The 18,815-nt window shown below is 38.1% G+C and overlaps 1 protein-coding gene across 2 annotated transcripts; it reads left to right on the forward strand.

Moving 5' to 3' along the window:
- Positions 1-476: 476 nt before the first annotated feature.
- Positions 477-17,763, forward strand: LOC103992738 (beclin-1-like protein). 2 transcript variants are annotated; one of them, XM_009412563.3, is made up of 11 exons: positions 477-672; positions 8,669-8,799; positions 9,441-9,754; positions 9,858-10,028; positions 11,440-11,564; positions 12,172-12,220; positions 13,504-13,662; positions 13,976-14,061; positions 14,977-15,048; positions 16,102-16,251; positions 17,344-17,763. In XM_009412563.3, exons 2-11 carry the CDS (start codon positions 8,691-8,693, stop codon positions 17,555-17,557), a joined length of 1,449 nt encoding a protein of 482 aa, XP_009410838.2. In that variant the 5' UTR covers positions 477-672; positions 8,669-8,690; the 3' UTR covers positions 17,558-17,763. The 2 variants fall into 2 exon arrangements, with proteins under 2 accessions (XP_009410838.2, XP_018684706.2); XM_018829161.2 differs by lacking the exon at positions 8,669-8,799 and having other exon boundaries at positions 489-672.
- The last annotated feature ends 1,052 nt before the right edge of the window (positions 17,764-18,815 follow it).

Below are 18,815 nucleotides of genomic sequence, written 5' to 3' on the forward strand. Positions count from 1 at the left end.
AGTATGCTTTCATATTTGATGACGTACAATTATAGATCAAATAATTTTTTTGAATAATATTAAAAGAGATATATATATATATATATCATAAATTTATTTTATCATTATGTGATTTTAATAATCATAGTTTTTTATATTTACAAAGATTAGGAGGAAGATGTAATATAAAAGAACATTAATTCATTCTGCATGTGTGCAAAGAATGATTTTTCACTTGTGATCATCTCTCCCACCATAAACACATGCCATTAATTACATAGTGCGTCCGGTATCTCCACTTCGCTTGGTAGATTATTGTTATCAAGAAGCTGACGGAGGCGGAAAACCGGGGAGATGGCCTCGTCTGCTCGTGCCGGTGCCGGTGCCTCCGTGAGGGCTCGTTCTCCTGCATCGACTGCTCACCGGTCTGCTCGCGGCGCGGGTGTGCGGGCGACTCCTCCCCCTCCCCCTTTCCTGCGGTGGTGTCTCCTGCGGGCGAGTCATAGCCGGTCCGTCCTGCTCCAGTGAGGCCTTCGGGGAAGCATGATGGGGAGGCTTCCACGTCAAGGCCACCTCCGTCCTCAACTCCTTCCTCGCCTGCGAAACCTTCTGCCCCTCTTCCTCCGGCGAAACCCCCGGATCCATACCGTCTGGGGGTTTCCAAAAATCTGTCTTGGGCACCGGTCATTGCAGGTAAGGCCCCTCCTCTTAGCTCTGGTTTGCTCCTCTACTACCTTTGAGCGTATCCGGTCTTCTTCGGAAGACAGTGCTACCTTCGCGGAGGATGAACTCAGGGAGTGGCGCAAACCCTGGGACCTCTGTCGATAAGAAGATTCAATCCACCTTATTCCTTGGCGTGCAAACTACCAACCTCTCCTCCAGTCCTTCATCTCCGCCCCTGTGTGGATTCAATTTCCTGGGCTGCCGAACAAGGAGGGCATCACCCGTATTGCTTCCATCATAGGGCATCCCCTTAAGATTGATAGGGCTTTTACATTTTAAAGGGGCCGATTCGTTAGCGTCTGTATTGAAATTGACCTCACTTGCCCCCTTAAACAAGCTGGCAAGCCTCCGGAATAATTTTTCCAGGTTGTGGTCCATGAGAGGATTTTGTCTATGTGCTTCTCCTGTGGTTGTCTATGTCATGAAACCCCCCGAATGTCCTACAGCAAAACATGCCTCGAATCCGTTCCCCATGGGATTGCAAGTTCCTAATGGCGTGGCTGAGCAACTCTCTCTGGAGTTGGAAGGCTCAGGCAGTGCGTTTCAGGGTGGATCTAAGGGCGGAAATTTGTGGTCCATGGATCTATGTCCCCTCTTGGCGCCCGTCCGGGTGGTCGGAATCGGAGAAGATGGTGGTGGCCCTTCTCCTCAACGGGTTCTTTTAACTCATGAGGAGCACGTGCCACCCATGACTCATATGGTCTCCGATGGTGAACAGTCATGTGAGGCTCAAGGCACATCCTCTGGCATTATTTGCGATGGGCAGGGCTTGAGGTCTACGCTCGAAGTCGTTGTTCCACATGGGCCTTGCTTCACTGACCAAGGCAAACAAGTTGTGGTGGAATCAGACCTTATGGGTGAGATGGTGGACTCGGATGAGGATGTTTTTGAGATGTTTCCCGAGGATGGTGGTCCTCCTTCAGCGAACCCACAAGCATCATTGAACCCAATTCGGATGGTGTTGGTTTTACCGTGGATATTACTTAAGACCTGGTTACTTGGGACTCGTTTCTATCCCTAGTTCGTAAAGTGGAATCGGCTCTTGTTACCCTAACTTCCATGGTGGCACAACATCCTCCTTTAGAGTAGATGAACTCCTATGCGGAGGCCCCCTCAAGACCTTTCTCTCCTCTTGACTATCATGGGTAAATCTATAAACAAGGTGTTTGATGTAATGCTTATATATGTCCATGTCTTTCGGTTTTGTTCATGTCGTACACAACATATAGAGGGTTTGTAGTAGGTTTGGTGGTCCCATTATGATTGGTTTTTGTGGCTGTTTCAGTCTTGTAGACACAAATTTTGTGCAGTCGTTGTGTAAAGGCAAAATTGTCCAAAAACAGGTCATCCAAGTAGTCAATTTGGGGGTTTTCCAACTCTACAAAGAGGTGCAGAGTGTCAGCCAGCACAACACTCGGGAGCTACCCGAGTGGCACATGGCTGGATGGGTCTGTGGGGTAATGTCTAGAGCTAGTTCATTGCCTTGTTCCACAATAGTGTTTTGTGGGAACTTGTTGGAACTTTTGGTCGCAGCGGACCATATTAGACTCTTTGTCGCACAACCGTTCAGAGCTTGCGAAGTCTATGTTTGTAATTTGTATTGTCTATTAAGTATTTGCTGAAATGATTGCTCGTGGATCCTGAGTTAAACTTTTCTTCTAACCCGTCTTCTCTTTTGCAAGTCCTTAAGGGATCGTAAAAAGTTTCGGGGAGGCTAACCGTAAGGGTGCCGCACGACTTAGGCTAAACCAGCTAAGTCAGTGACAGATGGTATCAGAGCAGGACAATCACACTTGGAAACATTTGACACGCAAACGTGGTGGACCTAGTAGGGTTACGTTGAGGGCAACTAGCATGCATGACCGTTTGAGGGAAACATGCATAGAGACTTAGGGAAATGAGTCACTTGGAGGAGCGGGTATCCAAGATTGGTATTCAAAGGAATGAACAACCCTTCGTGCGAGAGACACCACCAGGACAAGCTAGTTGGGAAGAACACATAGTGCATAAAGGTTAGGATGGTTGAGTTCGAGCTATGGCTCGACGTTGACAACCAAACTTGACGGTGCTCAAGGCAAGCGGGGCGCTTGGCAACGGATGAGATCGTGCGAGGGATTGGTTGCTCGACGATCGAAAGAGTTATGCAAAGCTTATAGATGTGGGGGGAATTGCTAACTTGAAGAATTTGATAATAATGCAAGGGCTTGTATGTGGACGATGGACTATCTGTGGCCATCCCAAGCTGATCGAAACTCGGTGCTATGGAGCATTGAATCTTTGTCTTTGGCATGGGAAAGATACTTTTGTATGAGACCGAAGTATGTGGCAAGTTCAGTATGCTACTAGGCCTTGAGTGGTGCAGTAGGGCTGTATTGGTAAAGAGTCGCAATCTAGCAAGTGCGTTTGTGTGAGTGGAACAGTGTATAGTTCGTTTAGCAAGGCAGAGTAGTCCAAGGGAACGATGGTTTTCGAAACTTTCAGAGGAAAAGATGTGAAGAGAAAAGTTGCTCCAACGGGACAGATATCCAGGAGGGATAAGTCCTCATTCTCTAGAGGGAGAATCATGTATAATGGACTCCACATGTTGAGGAGGGGTACCTCAAGACAATAACTCTATAAAGCTCAACGGATTGAGCAAGCGACAAGGAGTCATCATATGATCTCGCCCGAGGTAATGCGATGGTGGACGCATTACGAGATCATATGATGACTCCTTGTCGCTTGATCATATGATCTCGCCCGAGCAAGCGACAAGGATTTCTTTGATGGTATGACCTTTTTGAATTTTGATAACATCCCTTGGGCTTTAATTGTATTCAAGAGTCTTTTAAGAAGTATGGTGGTTTTTCTTTTAGACTTAATGTCGTTATTAGAGCATTTCAGAATTTAGCTTCCACTACTGGTTTATATGACCTTGGATGTGGGGCTGTTAATTTTACCTAGTCTACTAAGAGGAAGGGCTTAGCCAGGGCTATTAATTTTTCCTCGTCTTTAAGAGAAAATTTTGGTGCTTGAAAACAAAGAGTCCAGCTTAGAACTAAGGTTGAAAGCACCAAGCTGATCTGTCTTCAAACCCATTTCCAAGCTATCACTAGATAAATTTGTTATAACCCGAACCTGATGGGCTAATTGGCTTATCAACTTTGTTGAACCTAAATCACTGGCCAAAATGCTTAAGCTAAAGTTGATAGTAGTATACCCATCAAACCCTTATAAATCAATCTTAGTTTTGTCCACTTCCAATGTGGGATTAATCGGGGTTTCACAATCCCCCCACTCAAGGGCTTGATGTCCTCGTCAATGCCCAACATAATCCAAATCAAACTAAGCTACCATTTAATTGGGCATGACAAAACTCTTTATAGAGACTGATGCTAAACGGATTATAAATGTTTTGAAGGAGGAAGATCCTTCTCCTTGGTTTTTGACTAATCCTATTAGGGATCTTTTTGTTGTCCTCCTTTTTTTAGAGTGGAGGGTAGATCATATCCTTAGAGAGGGCGATAGGTGTGACTATCAGCTAGCTAGTTATAACAAGAAATTTATGACTGATCATGTTTGAATTTCACATTGGCATCCAAAGCTTAGTCTCATTTTGTGCTTAGATGAGTAAGATATAGCTTGTAATAAGCTTTTGAAGTAATATATAACTATCTTTTGAAAAAAAATACATAGGGGCATGATAGTATTATCTTTTGGTCGAACGAGAGAGGCACAATCGCCCTGCTGAGGCAAAGCATCACATCGCCCTCGAGTCACCATAGTTGGCCACCTCGATCCATTTTGTCCTCACAGTGACGTCGATCCTTGTTCTCTTTGTCTCACCCTGTGATGTTGTCTCCACTTCTTTGTCCGCCCTCGAGAAGCTCACCGCTAATCACCTCCCTCCATCACCCCTTCGCTTGCAATCACCAGCACCACATGCATCCACTCCCAACACACTTGTGCTGCCCTTGCCCCTTGTTGTGCTCATTATAAACCTCGATAAACTCATACACCATTGTGCCTCCTCCATTAGCAAAACCCAGCACCATCGCCACGTTGTCACGGACTTAACTGGTTTTGCCTAAGACGTGCGGCACCCTTGCGTGTCCGTCCGCAAAGGGTCAGCATCCCCGAAACCTCTTAGGGTCTTTTTAAGGACCTACAAAAGAGAAGACAGTTTAGAGAAAACGTTTTACTCGGGATTCATAAGCAGCCATTTCAACAAATACTTTATAGGTAATGCAAATTATAAACATAGACTTCGTAAGCTTTGAATAATAGTACAACAAAGGGTCTAAGATGGTCCATCACAGACCGAAATCCCCACAATTGCCCATATATAACACAACCTTCTTTTACAAGCTTAAAACGGTCATTAAAGCCAACCAAAATGGGGTTGCCAAACTTATTGTTAACCCTCTATATGCTATACAAAACATGAACAAAATCGAAAGACACAGACATACATGAGCATTACATTGAACACCTTATTTATAGCTTTATCTGTGACAATGTGCTCCATCTCACTTTGTCACTCGACTAGTGACGCAACCCTATAGGATAGGTAGGGGAGAGTCCCTCATATCCTCGGATCTCTACGTCGACGACCAATATTTCGACAATCACATCATCGGTGACACAATCGGATGGTACGAGATATTCGATCAACTTTAGCTTAAGCATTTTGACTAGTGATTTAGGTCAAACGAAGTTGATGGGCTAGTTAGCTTATTAGGCTAGGGTCGTGACATTTGATATCAGATCCGACATAGTATTTGGGTATGGTGAGGGGTCCTGAGTAGGAAAGGGCTATCGTAAATGGAGTCGGAAGACTCGTCACGACATAGAGCGACCAATGAGCTATGCTTCACATGCACCATGATAGAGTTTGATCTGAGGGAGAAAAAAAAACACTCAAAAGAGACGTCTTTGTTTATCTTTAGTCAATCAAGAAATATTTTAGTTTATCCTTAAATGAACTGGATCATGTGAAGATAATTAAATGAACTGGATCGCATAAACAAATTAGTTGAGCATATAATGATGCATGCATGAAATACTCGGTCAAATAAATAGTGATCGTTTCTTGTCCCTTGTCCCTCTAGTCCTCGTATCTCCATGTTGGGGGCCAAGATTCTGATGATCACATGGTTGGTATCGCGATTGGATGGGTACGAGGAATTTGATCCCTTATCATTGGCGCGCTTGACGACGAGGCCCCCAGTCTTGACCCGATGGAGCTCGATCCGCTACCAGCGAGCGGGAGCAAGCTTCTTTAACTACAAGTCCATGCGTTCCATTTTTCTTCACAGAAACCCTTCTCTTCCTGACCTATTAAAGAATTTTAGAGGAAGACGAATCCCTAACTCAATGAAGGATGAAATCGGAAGAGGAGACAAGGAGAGGATGTTATGACGTAAGATTTTTTTCTTACCTTAAAGCAAATAACCATAATTAATGTGTTTCCTTATTTTAATGATTAATAACCTTATTTGTATTGTATGATTGAAGAAATGATTAAAATTGATTTCCTTCGAGTAAAAAATAATTAGTGATTTAGTTAATTAATTAATTAATTAATCTAAAAATTATTAGTTATATCTATTTCTTAATGAGTGATTTGACTTTTAGGAAATAATTATTTCAAATTCTAGTTTTGTATGTGAACCATAAGAAATAAATGTTACAATTATGTCTTTTTGTGTAAAAATAAAATAAATAAAAAATAAAAATTAAATCATTACTTATCTTTTCATAGGACTCATCTTCTCCTATATAAAGAGGGTTCCCTCTCTTTCATTCCTCGTCGAGCTTGACAACGAGAGGATTAAGGAAAGGATCCCTAAGGAGAGGTAGGATCCTCTATTATTTTCTTATAAGTTTTAATTTATATTTTGAAATCTTTGATATTAAAATTATTATAATTTTTATGATGCATATTTTCGATGTTAAAATAATTATGATGGAATTTCATTTTAATAATGCTTGACTTATAATTGTCTTTTAGTTTAAATGAATTTTAAGATTGATTCTATTGTTGAAATTCTTATTTTTAGATTAAAATAATAGTTCTAATTCATTTCATTTGACATATCTTTGTTTCATGGATTTATGTGTGAATTTTCATTATTTAATTAGTTTTGAATTTGGGATCATAAATTTATTAGATTATTTAATTCATAAAAATAGATTTAGAAATCTATTTTAATGAAATAATTTTGAAAGTTTAATGAACTATTTATTTTGATAATTTGTTTACCTTTAATTGTCATTATGTAACATTTTATAGTATTTCTGAAAAGAAAAAAAGAATTAAAATCTAATAAAAGGGGTCAAACTTGAGTATGATCTATGTCAAGTTAATAGGCCAGACTGGATCATCCTTGCCCATGTGACGAAGTACGACCTAGACCATGTGACTAACCAAGCCTTGTCGTGAGGCTATAGGTAGGCCCAACTCGTGAGGTCAGATAGGCCTAGCCCACGAGCTAGGCATGGTCCAACTCATGTTGTATCCCCTTGTGCTAAGCTCGTCGCACCTCAGCCCAACCTTTTACCTGGGACAAGTATGTGTGACGCATAAGACTAGTCCAAGGCTCAAGTGGGCTTGCCTAGTTTAGGCTATCACTGTGCAACCTAGCCCAATTCCCTCTTCCCTTGTTGACTTGAGCTCTTTAGTTATTTGAATCAGACTAGTTTGATTGATTCAAGTCGATTTAGAGTGATTCCAGATCAATTTGACCGATACAAGCTCATTTGACCCAACTGAAACCAATCAAATCTATATTAGACCCGTCTAAGGTGATTCTAAATCGGTTTAATAAGGATTAGAGGTTGATTCAATTAGGTCCTAGTTGAATGGAGTTTGATTCAAGTTAATTGGGCTATTCCAATTAGGGTTTAAGTCGATTGAGGGTTATTGAGTGATTGATACCTCTTGTCTTTATGATATGATGAACTTAAAGTTTTATTTAAATATGTGATTTGGAAATAATTAGTGGTTCTCCATTATTTTTGAGATTAAGTTGATGATCATGATATTACTATGATTATTATCATATGGTATATGTGGGCTATGTTGAACGGTTCTGAAAGTGCACTATGTAAAAGGAATTACAAGTCCATCATAGTGTGAAGCCACCAATGGACATAGTTTAGCAGGTCATACACTAAGCATAGTCTCTCTTGTTACTTTATCATATTAATTCTTTGAATGCATGCGTGAGAATGGATGAACGTAAATGAATGATTATAGATGATTATGTATTATTGCCGAGGATAGGTAGGGCGATTTCCTTCGGAGATGAGCGGGTCATCATATGTGATGGCTAGACGGTTCCTCCATCCTCTGGTGGAAGAAACATGTCCCCACATGTGCGGGTCAGGGATATATCTCCACCTACTGTTGGGAGTGCGATATGGGTTCTTTCTATCTACTGTTGGGAGAATATAAAACCTATCTCATGGAGTATAACTCTCAATTCGCTATTAGGAGAGTGCACCATCGAGTGTTTGATGTACGACTTTTTTGTTTAATTGTTATGTATGTTATCGTGATGTGGTGCATGTGATTGATTCATGATTTTGTTTGTTGCATAAGAATTATCTTTGTTGATTTGATACAAAAATTTCATAATAAATTAATATGTTATCATGTCATATTAAATTGTAAATATTTAAATATATTTGATGAGTATTAAAGATTATTTTGATGATTTTCTTTAGAGGTTCCTACCAGCATATATGGATGTTGATATGTTTTTATCTTGTATTTGTTGTCAGAGTAACCTATTAATTTGTAATAGAAACAAGGCTTGGGTGGAAGAGACTTTAATCATTTGTGACCCTACCAAGAAGTTGTAGTTCTTTTTCAGTTTAAAATATTTAGTGTTATGAAGATAAGGATTTTGAATTCAAAATAAAAAAATCTTCTGTAAATTATAAAATTTGAAATTGATAATTTATTATTTTATAAATCTAGGGTGTGATAGAGGAACTTCTCGATGGATCCCAATATCCCCAGATGGGTGTGCCAGAGCTGTCGCCACGCCTTGCACGTCATCAATGTCGATTCCAAGAATGACAAGTTCTTCAGCAACCCTTCCTGCTCCGGTTAGAGTTTCTTCTCCTTCTTGACATCTTCGGTCTCGTCTTCTCTTCTCTTTAATCTCTGGTTGAAATTGTTAGTAGCAACCTAGGATTAGCATAAATTGATCACGGAGGATCGGTTGTGGTCGTTTGACTATAATGGGCATGGTCGTTTGAAATTGTTAGCAATTTGAGTACAATTCTTCTACTTTTTTGGTGTTTATATCAAACTGTCACTGACCTGGACTCTGTTTATCCAAAATAAGCTTGTTTCCTTCGCTTCCTTCTTGTGAGATTTCTCTCCTTGATCGGATGAGTGTCTGGGTGTCTAAAATGCAGCAATATGATTTGTTTGGAACGAGGCTTAAAAGCAAGGTTTGTCGTACCGTGACGTATTGCCCAATACAAGCGGTATGTACCGGTCTAATAGGGGACCGGTACAAGTGGTACATATTAATTTGTCAATACACCCTACCATACTATGTGTCGATACATCAATATGGTTCGGTATGTACCATACTGACGACTAGTCAATACATTGGTGCAAACTGGTAAGGTGATCGATGCTTAAAAGGACCATCTTTTTGGCTCAAAATTTGTGATGTTTTGCATATTGATCGAAATGTGTGGCATAAAATTAAGATTTGCACTATGAATGCATGTAGGCATGGAAGCTTCTACAGTTCAGGGAAGCGTGATGGGCTCTAGCCAAGTAGATCATTCGTTTGTGGTGCTACCACGAAGCACTACTCCACAACCAGACAGTAGCCACTCTGCAAAGGTAGTCACGGAGTCATTTGTTGTGTTACCACCTGCTGCTGCTTCAATGTACAGGAGTGAGTCTACACCTGAAGGGAGGGGATCCCAAGAACAGGTCCAAGGTGAAAGTCCTAGCAGTGGTTTGCAGGTCAACGACCCAAGATTCAACTCTAGCAAAATCTTGAAAAGGGTATTTAATATTGCAACTTCCCAGACGCAGGTATTGGCAGTTGACTACCAGTTCTCAAACACCTCTTTCTTCGAATACTATGTTTACTGTTTTTGAAGAAACAGTTCTTTAGTTCTCATACACTTCCTTGTAGGTTGAGCAACCTATTTGTTTGGAATGCATAAGACTGTTGTCAGATAAACTTCTTGAAGAGGTTGAAGATGTGAACCAAGACATTGAAGCCTATGAATCATGTCTTCAACGATTTGAAATGGAATCCGATGATGTTCTTAGTGAGGCTGACTTTCTACAAGAGAAAACAAAGGTAATGCTCGAGTATATGCATTTTGGCTTGGTTTTAATGCATATCCATATTGTGACTGAAGCATGTTGCTGAAAGAGACCTAAACAGGCCTAAGAGAAACTTTCTTCTTTACGTCTTCTCCTCTTCTTAGATCATCTAAAACCTGATGGATGGGCTATCCTAGTCTCAGGATGCTAGAAAGGGTCTTGCATCTGAAGAGATTATGGCCATAGTTATAAGCCAAAGTTGGCCAATTTCAAGAATCTGAGAAATAAAAAGACCTGAAAGATGGTAAGAAATACATAATTTCAGTTCACTTGTCATCCCCCTCTTAGGGCCCTAAGGTCTAGCTGAAATGCTGAATGCTTACCAAACCTGTTGCAATAGAATTTTATAGTTTCTCTGATGTACTCTTTTTATTAAGAGAAGGGAAGGTTAATTGAGATCCATATTCCTAGGAGAACAGAAAAAGAATACTTGGTAGTTGTTCCCTTTATAGATAGTGTATCCAAACGAAGAAAGAAAGTTTCACATTTTTCTAGATCCAGTTGGAAATTTTAGGCCCCTTAAATTCTGAAGTTGCATTCTCAGGAAGGTTTGTTAACCCTTTTTCGAGAAGATAGGTGTAGAATATATATTGTGAAAAATATGAGAAATTTACTGAATTTTCGTGTTATTTCTTTTGCTTTTGGTTTAATTCTACAACCTAGAACAAGTTCATCATCAGAGACTTGCATTGCATTATGATTTTATTATGATTTTAATGCTTAAGTTTCAGAATCAAATCTTATTATGGATAAATTCATTTATATGATTGATATTCAATGTCTGAAGTTGCATTTGCCTTCTTCATTATTTTTCTCCAACATATTGATTTTCTGTACATGTATTTAGAAAAACCAAAAATATTCAACAATTATATGAAGAAGATAAAAGAGACTTAAATTAGGAAGTGACTCCTTGTGACATCAAATGATAAATTTAGACTATTTTAACAATACTCTTAGGTGTGTTAAATCCTTAGACTTCAGTCACTAAGTCTTAATCATCAGGATTGCTAACAAAAGAAATATTTGATGGTGCAAAAGGGTTCTGAAAATTTCTATCTTTCATGTCATGTTATGATAGACTATAACAAGTCATAATGTCACAATTTAATTCAGCCACAATTTTGCCAGTGCATGCTTTTTATTAAATCCTTTTCAATTTCAGTCTCATGACCAGAAAAGGAGGGTTTATGTAAAGCAACCAACAGCCAACTTAAAATCACATTATATCTTATATGGGTGTAATATAGTTGATTCAGTAAATTTGTTTAAATTAATGAGAATAGAAATCTATGAATGATAATGTGATAGCAAGTATATTGTTTTATGCAGTGTTATTTCATTAATTCACCTTTTCTAAGCACCTTTGATATAAAAACTACTAGATTGAGGAAGAAGAGAGAAGGCTTCAGGTTGAAATTGAAGAAATTGAGAAGCAGCGTTTGGAAGCTAATGCTGAACTGAATGAGATACAAATGAAATGCAAGGAGTTTGAAGAGTTAGAGGAGCGGTATGTATTTTAATTTCCACTTTGTCATTTGGTTTTAGGAGAGGAGGGAAGAGGGTCTGGAGGAGAACACAAAGGAAAATGTGCCATTTCTTTTTCTGTGAATAAATATGAAGTCAGACATAATAACATTATCAACTTTTCCATACAAGCATTCATAAGCTGGTGGATTTAAAACCATAAAATAAAACATTGTGCTTGTATAAGCAATTTCCCTTGCCCAAATTATAACCTGTAACCACAGTAAATGGAATTCAAAATTGTGAACCTATGGATAACTATGGAGTCAGACATGTTAACAATATTAACTTGTTCATACAGGACCCTTGTCTTTAAAACCTTGAATAAATGTATCCTATTTGTGATCACAGTGGATAGGTCCAAAATTGTGAATCTAAGCATAAAATTTTCACTTCCATGTTGCATTTGCGATCCTGTGACCAAAACTGTGTCATGAACAAGTTTAACACCCTCGATCCTTCTTCAACTAGAGTCTTATAGCCCTTCCTATCAACTCAGATTTTTGGGTTCATATGTTGATTTAATTCTGAGATCATGCCTTACATTACTATCAAATAATTTGGAGATATTTTTGTTGTTTCTTATACAGCTATTGGCATGAGTTCAACTCCTTCCAATTCCAACTGATTTCTCATCAGGTAGTCTTCTGTAAAATCCTAAAATTTTCAATTATGAGTTTATATTGCTTTGGAATAAAAATAACTTCCCTCATTTTGATTATGTCTCCATTTAGCTTAATAATCATTTGTCATGTGCTGTCCAAGACCAGTGGCTTTATTCAGGCTTGTGTCTAGGACCTAAATAGTTTTAAACTTTTCTCACATCAAAGCAAAGTAGATGTGGTGTTGACTATGCATGCTTCTGTTTTTTTCGTTTTGTTAAAATGCTTCTGAATGTGGTGTGTAATTTTTGGTAAGGCTTGTGGAGTTGTTATGGCTTAGAATATTTTTTGCAATATCTCCTGGTGCATATAATAGTAGCATGACTTTGTGTATTTCTCCATCCTTCAGTACTTAATTATATCACCAAGGCTCTAAAAGTATTTCAACAAAGTGTTCATAGACCATGTTTAAAGGTGAGCCTTTGGTACCATGGTCAAGATTCTTTTGATCTTAGTACCAGGATTGGTCATAAAAATGTTCTCTAATTGCGCAATTTTTTTTTCATATAACCATAAATGATCATTATTGGGATGCTCTCTTAATAGAGGTTAAAAAGATACTTAACATAAAACAAACATGGCAAGGTTCATGCTTGTAATATGGCATTTGGACTTCAAGGCCTTCATGTCAGCTAGCTTAGTTGGTAAAGTTCTTGACAATCGCAGGCTCTTGGGCTCGAATCTTGCTTTCATCACTTACCCTTTGGAAAAAAAAATTCTATCGAGAATTGATAGTAGTGAACTTATTTAGATCTGATCTTGATAATGGTGGATTTAGACGGATACATAATTGATTTTTGTTGGTTGTTGACAGTGCTGCATGGTCTTTGTGCAGATCACTATATTATCTTTCAGTATGTAAATTAACTATGTAAAATTACAATTGCAGAACCATTTTCTTTGATGCTACATACTCCTATAGAAAAGATAATATAGATGGACTGATTTATTTACTGCAGTAGTTGCCTGGCCTAAGATTATTGGGAGCTTAATGCAGATTTTTAGGGTACATTATTTAATTGTCTGATATGCAACTTGACTAATCTTGTTTCTTGTATTGTCTGATTCAAATATTATAATATTTGCCTCTGATGCTGAATTTTCTTGAAAAAATAGTGGCAGGCTGTTGCCTTTGGCCTCATTATATGGCAGTCATAGTTTAGGAAACATATATTACATATTTCATGTATTAGGACTTTATAGTTGTTAATTTTTTTTTGTTTATCTTGGTTGTTACTGAGTTTTTCTCCAACATGTCAGGAAGAGAGAGATGCTCTATTAGCCAAGATAGAAGTTTCACAAGCACACTTAGAATTACTGAAGCGAATTAATGTGCTAACTGATGCTTTCTCTATTTCACATGAGGGAGAATTTGGAACTATTAACAACTTTCGACTTGGCCGTCTTCCTAAGATACGGGTATGCTACACCAGGACTGGGCAAAAAGTTCCTCAATATTCTTTATTAAAGCTCCTTAAATACTTGTCTTCTGCTTTACTATATTTAACAAAATCGATAGGACATATTAAACTGTTTTACTTTCTTCAGTTAGATTTACTCTATTTGTTTCTTGATCCTTTCTTATTTTGGTGCAATTTTGCATTGCTGGTCAATCACCAACCATGTAATTTTGTGCCGGAGTTATGCATGATGCACTCTGTCATTTATAATGATTTTCCATCTTTTCAGCTGGTCTTTTCTTTTTTTCATTGACCATTCTGTTGATCTCCAGGTTGAATGGGATGAAATAAATGCTGCTTGGGGCCAGGCATGTCTTCTTCTACATACCATGGCTCAACATTTTCGGCCAAAGTTTCTGTATCTTTCAACTGATTTATATCTGTTTGCACAGTCCATGTTGTTTTTATGTTGTTGTAAAGCATGTCCATGAATATGTGATTATTCTGAAAATGTATTTTAATTGAGAGTTTTGAGATAGCTTCATTTTCAACCTATTTTCAAGTGAACACTTGATGGGGGTTGCCCAATTCAACCATTTTACTCTTCAGATTTGTGGCTTTTTTGAGTTTATGTTTGTTGAGTTGGTATGAAACTTTGTTTTTTGGTGACCTTTATGAAGAAATGTACAAGATTTTCTACTTTGGGACATATCCTTGCAGAGAAAGTGTTGGATTATGGGACGGTTATCCCAATATGATTTTCTGCTAACACCAATTCATGCTATAAGGCAGACTTATGGCTGCCATATTGATTGACAACAAAATATCTGGTGCATTATCCTTAAGGTTACAGATGTAGACAGTCTTTATTGTTGTTTTTCCATCAAACGGTTTTTGACAGTGTTTTACAATCTTATGAAGTTGATTGACTGCATAAGTGAGATTTTTTGAGGTTGCTGGTTATGGTTGGTTTCTTAGTCACAAGGAAACCTTAATTGTATCTTTTAGTACTCACCATTGTTGTAAGTTTGTTTTTTTAGACCTTTTTCTTTGCATCTTTGTGATTTGTGTTATGCATCAATATGACGGGCATGCACATTCCAATTCTCTGCTCTTGAAATGTTTGGGGACCCTTTCTCTGCTTTTATCCCTCTTTTTGTCATATGTTTTTGGACATAGTGTTAGGTCTATACTTCTGATTTTGCATGGTTGCAATCCTGCATATTAGTATTTCTTCATTCCAGCTTTTGTCTCATCAAGCTCGATCCAAGCAGAAGACAATCAATTTTCTTCATGGTTACTTGCATCACATTCCTTAACTTATATCTGGTAGATATCGAATAAAGATTCTTCCGATGGGAAGCTATCCCCTTATTTTGGACAATAACAATAATGCATATCAACTGTAAGTGAAGTTAGTCTCACCTCTTCTGCATAATATTTTAAAGTCTACTGATTTTACTGATTTCTGTTAAGTTATTCTATATACAGATGTTTACACTTAAGCATGCCGATTTGATCTGTTAATTCATCATTCACTAGATTTCTGGTAGATAGAAAGATTACTATATTTTGTGAAGTCCTGCAAAGAGATATCATAATTGTATTTCATAAGCTTTATGACCACAACGTCCCATGCTGTCACGTAGTACACTACTAGTTCTTGGTTCTTTTGTTGAACTCCCCACTGCTTAAGAAATCTATTGAGTTTACTTCTTTGTCTATCATCATTGGGAGTTTGTTGTGTTTTTCTATTACATCATAGTGATATGAGGAGGTGAAATAATAGCTACATATCTTAAGGTTTCTTTAGTATTTGCATAACTGGAGCATGTGAAATAAGAGCAGACTACAATAAATGTTGTCATAAATGATAACTAATTGCTGCTGTTCTTGGTACTGCTAGTTGATCAAGACTTCTTTGGATATTGAACTTGATAGACGAATCAGAAAACCGAAGGAAATTTTAGAAGATATGATCGAATAAATATGTTGTGTTCATGATGAAGCTACAAGATGGTTTGCATCTAAGATTAGCATTTCTGGATAGTCTGTTGTAATATCCAATTGATATATTAAAAGATGGAAAGTAGCTGACCCTGAACCCTTTTTTTTTTTTTTCCTTTATTTAGTGCGTAGGTTATATGAGATCCATAAATTACTTTGATCAGAAAAAATGGAATCAGATTGTGCAACCAAAGAGGCCTCGAACTGAAGGGTCTAGCTTGTTTCCTGGAAGGCTCATAACATCAAAATATATCACTTTTCATGTGTTAAGTGTTTAGGAACTCTTCATAATAATTCAGATGCATGGAAGCAATCTGTGGGCATTGTTCTTTGTCTAAGTGGTGCAAAAAGCCTTCACCGAAATCCACTGTTACCTCTTTCTCCCGAATTTGTAGTCTTGTGGTTGTTTACTAGCATGTAAATGTTGAGATTTAATCTCTTTTGTTCCCAGGTTTGGTCCTGTGAATTTGTTCTGGAGCAGTCGCTATGACAAAGCAACGACATTGTTTTTGACATGCCTCAAAGAGTTTGCAGAATTTGCAAATCTGAAGGACCAAGAAAATAATACACCTCCTGAGAAATGCTTTAGACTGCCATACAAGTAGGTCTTCTCTTTAATTAGACTACTTTGCTCATCGTGCAATCTTAATGAAATTATATTCTCTATAGCTAATTAATGAAAATGAAAGATTCTCTGTTTTTAAGTTATTCTCTTATATGATGATTATTTTTTAAATGAGCTGCACAAACTGCTTATTTCATCTGCCAAGTTTCACTTGTTTAGTTCATGACTTAGGTTCTTAGTCTTGTCTATTTTTTGTCAATTAACATGTTCTATTTGCAAGTAAGGTCATGTATGTTTACTCTTGCATCATTAACTTATGCACTAAATTGCAAATGGTTTACATGTATTTAGCCCTGCCCCATGTGCATCTTTGGCATTAGTACACTTTTTATTGTCATGATCTTGTTATTTTTTCGAGGAGCATTTTGAGTGTAAATGTTTTATTGTTCTGTGGAATATCCTGATCCTAGAAGAATTCGTAATACTGGAGATTTTATAAGATCCGTGTAGTGCAAAACGGACTTTATTGCATATGGCATGTGCAGCCAAAATTTCTTATCCTAGACTGAGTATACCTTCATGGGGTTCTCACAAGACCAAAGTTATCAATCTGATCTTCTGTCCTCAACAAAAAAAGAAAAAGGATAAATAATAATAATAATAAAGTAGGCTTAATTTGGATTATGAAGATGCAAAAACATGAGCTACTATCACAGTGTATGAGGTCCTCAAATCTGGTCCTACACAATGTATGTCCTCATTAACCAGGCCCAAACAAAATAGTTTACCCAAAAATTTCCATCTTTTGTGACTTCACTTCAAATTAGCTTATGTGCTTCAAAATTGGAACCTAAAATTCTGGCTACATGGGCATTCTTTGGTTTGAATACTTTGTTCTGACAACAAGTGAGATTTTGGTACACCATGATTATACATTATTTGTGGAATGAAACTTTTCCTATTGTCCATTAACATTTTGCTTGGTTTTAAGCATTGTTGCATTGGAACTAGTTTAGTCCCGCTATGGGAGACAATTTAAATTGCTTGATGTGGTTGATGTGGGTTTTATACATCGCCGGCAGCCCATTGCTACTGGTTTAATGATTCGGCCATTTTCTTCTCTGATAGAATTGAGAATGACAATGTGGGGAACTACACAATCACCCATAGCTTCAACAATCAGGAGAATTGGACAAAAGCTCTCAAGTACACATTATGCAATCTTAAATGGGTCCAGCTGTGGTTTGTCGCCAATTCCAGCTTTCAGCCTCTTTCGGCGCATGCTGATGTGCCAGTCAGGAGATCTTCGCATGCCAAACAATCTGCTGACCCAAGGAGCTGAGAGTTTCATCGAAGGCCCATCCCACTGACCTGGTTTAAAGAAACAGTCCAGAGAATCATGCATATGTATATAAACAAGCAAGTAGGTTTGCAATTTGGTTTATAGCAGCAGATTGTTTTACTGGGAATAATAGAAACACTTTTGCCACAACCGCACTCGTGTCCGCTGTAAGAACCGATATACGTTTAATGCTGAAAATTTACGTGTGGATGTGTGTTATGGACACAGATGCAGAAAGCTAGCTAAATAATCTTTATCAATTGCTGGTATTTGTTTTTCTTGTGCTGAAAACTAGAAAGTGTTGGAACCCCTTTGTTGGCATTAGACATGGAAGAACATAATGTTTTGATAATTAGGTTGACCAGCTTTGACCAAGGGAAGGTCGGATCAATATATTAACTTGGATCATAATTTTTTTGTTGAGATAATTTTAGTTGTTTTCAGCTTTTTAAGATATATTTAATTTAATTGGCAATTTCTTTTTTGGTCTCGTCTGTTGGCTGTGCTAACATAAATTACGAGCCACATTGGTATTGAGGAACTCCACAAGAGGAGAGTTCATCAAAGCGTCTGTCCATTGCTTGTTTGGGTCGAGAATTGAGATCAGTAGTTACGATAGGATAAACCCCCACCACCTGCATGACGATTACTGGCGTATCACCATCTTCCAATGTCACGAGGTCCAGCCGTTTAGTTGGTTTAGCTCGTTGTCGTTATCTATCGGTGCCGGTGTAACTAATTATCATCCCATAGATAATCATATGATGTTTAAGTTAAAGAAAAAGATAAAAATCATCCTTCAAGTAAAAGAAAAAGGCGAAAATCATCCTCGTTTGTTTACGTCCCTCCTTTGTCACCCACGTGGACAAAAGGTCAATGGGAGATTGGTGGAGGTAGTTAAAGGTTGCCTCGAATATTTCATGACTATCTATTATCGATCATATTTTAAGCGGATCCAAGGAATGATACCCCCTCAACGAGAGACTCGTATTTGTATTAGTATTGGTGGTCGAAAAGGTCCACCCTTGTTTTTAAGCGTATATTATGCAAGTGATCACCGGCCAACCACTTAGATAGGTCCTCTCTTGGTTTGTAGAGCTGAGTGATCCTTTGTCGACACTTAATAACCCTCGTAAAGTTAACTCCCACTCTCAAAACCCGACCTCGTTCGATCAATGTACGTCTCTCGACGATACGAGGGATAGGTCAGTAAACGGATCACCATCAATAGTGTTGGAGGGAGGTGATCTCGGACGAA

The sequence above is a fragment of the Musa acuminata genome, chromosome BXJ3-7, assembly GCF_036884655.1.
Source record: "Musa acuminata AAA Group cultivar baxijiao chromosome BXJ3-7, Cavendish_Baxijiao_AAA, whole genome shotgun sequence".
Taxonomy (NCBI): domain Eukaryota; kingdom Viridiplantae; phylum Streptophyta; class Magnoliopsida; order Zingiberales; family Musaceae; genus Musa; species Musa acuminata.

Bases quoted from the DNA above. Each gene is read 5' to 3' on its own strand.
- LOC103992738 (XM_009412563.3), top strand. From the start codon at position 8,691: ATGGATCCCAATATCCCCAGATGGGTGTGCCAGAGCTGTCGCCACGCC. The intron at 13,663-13,975 runs GTATGCTACACC...GTTGATCTCCAG, and splicing joins GCCGTCTTCCTAAGATACGG to GTTGAATGGGATGAAATAAA. The intron at 14,062-14,976 runs GTATCTTTCAAC...TATATCTGGTAG, and splicing joins CATTTTCGGCCAAAGTTTCT to ATATCGAATAAAGATTCTTC.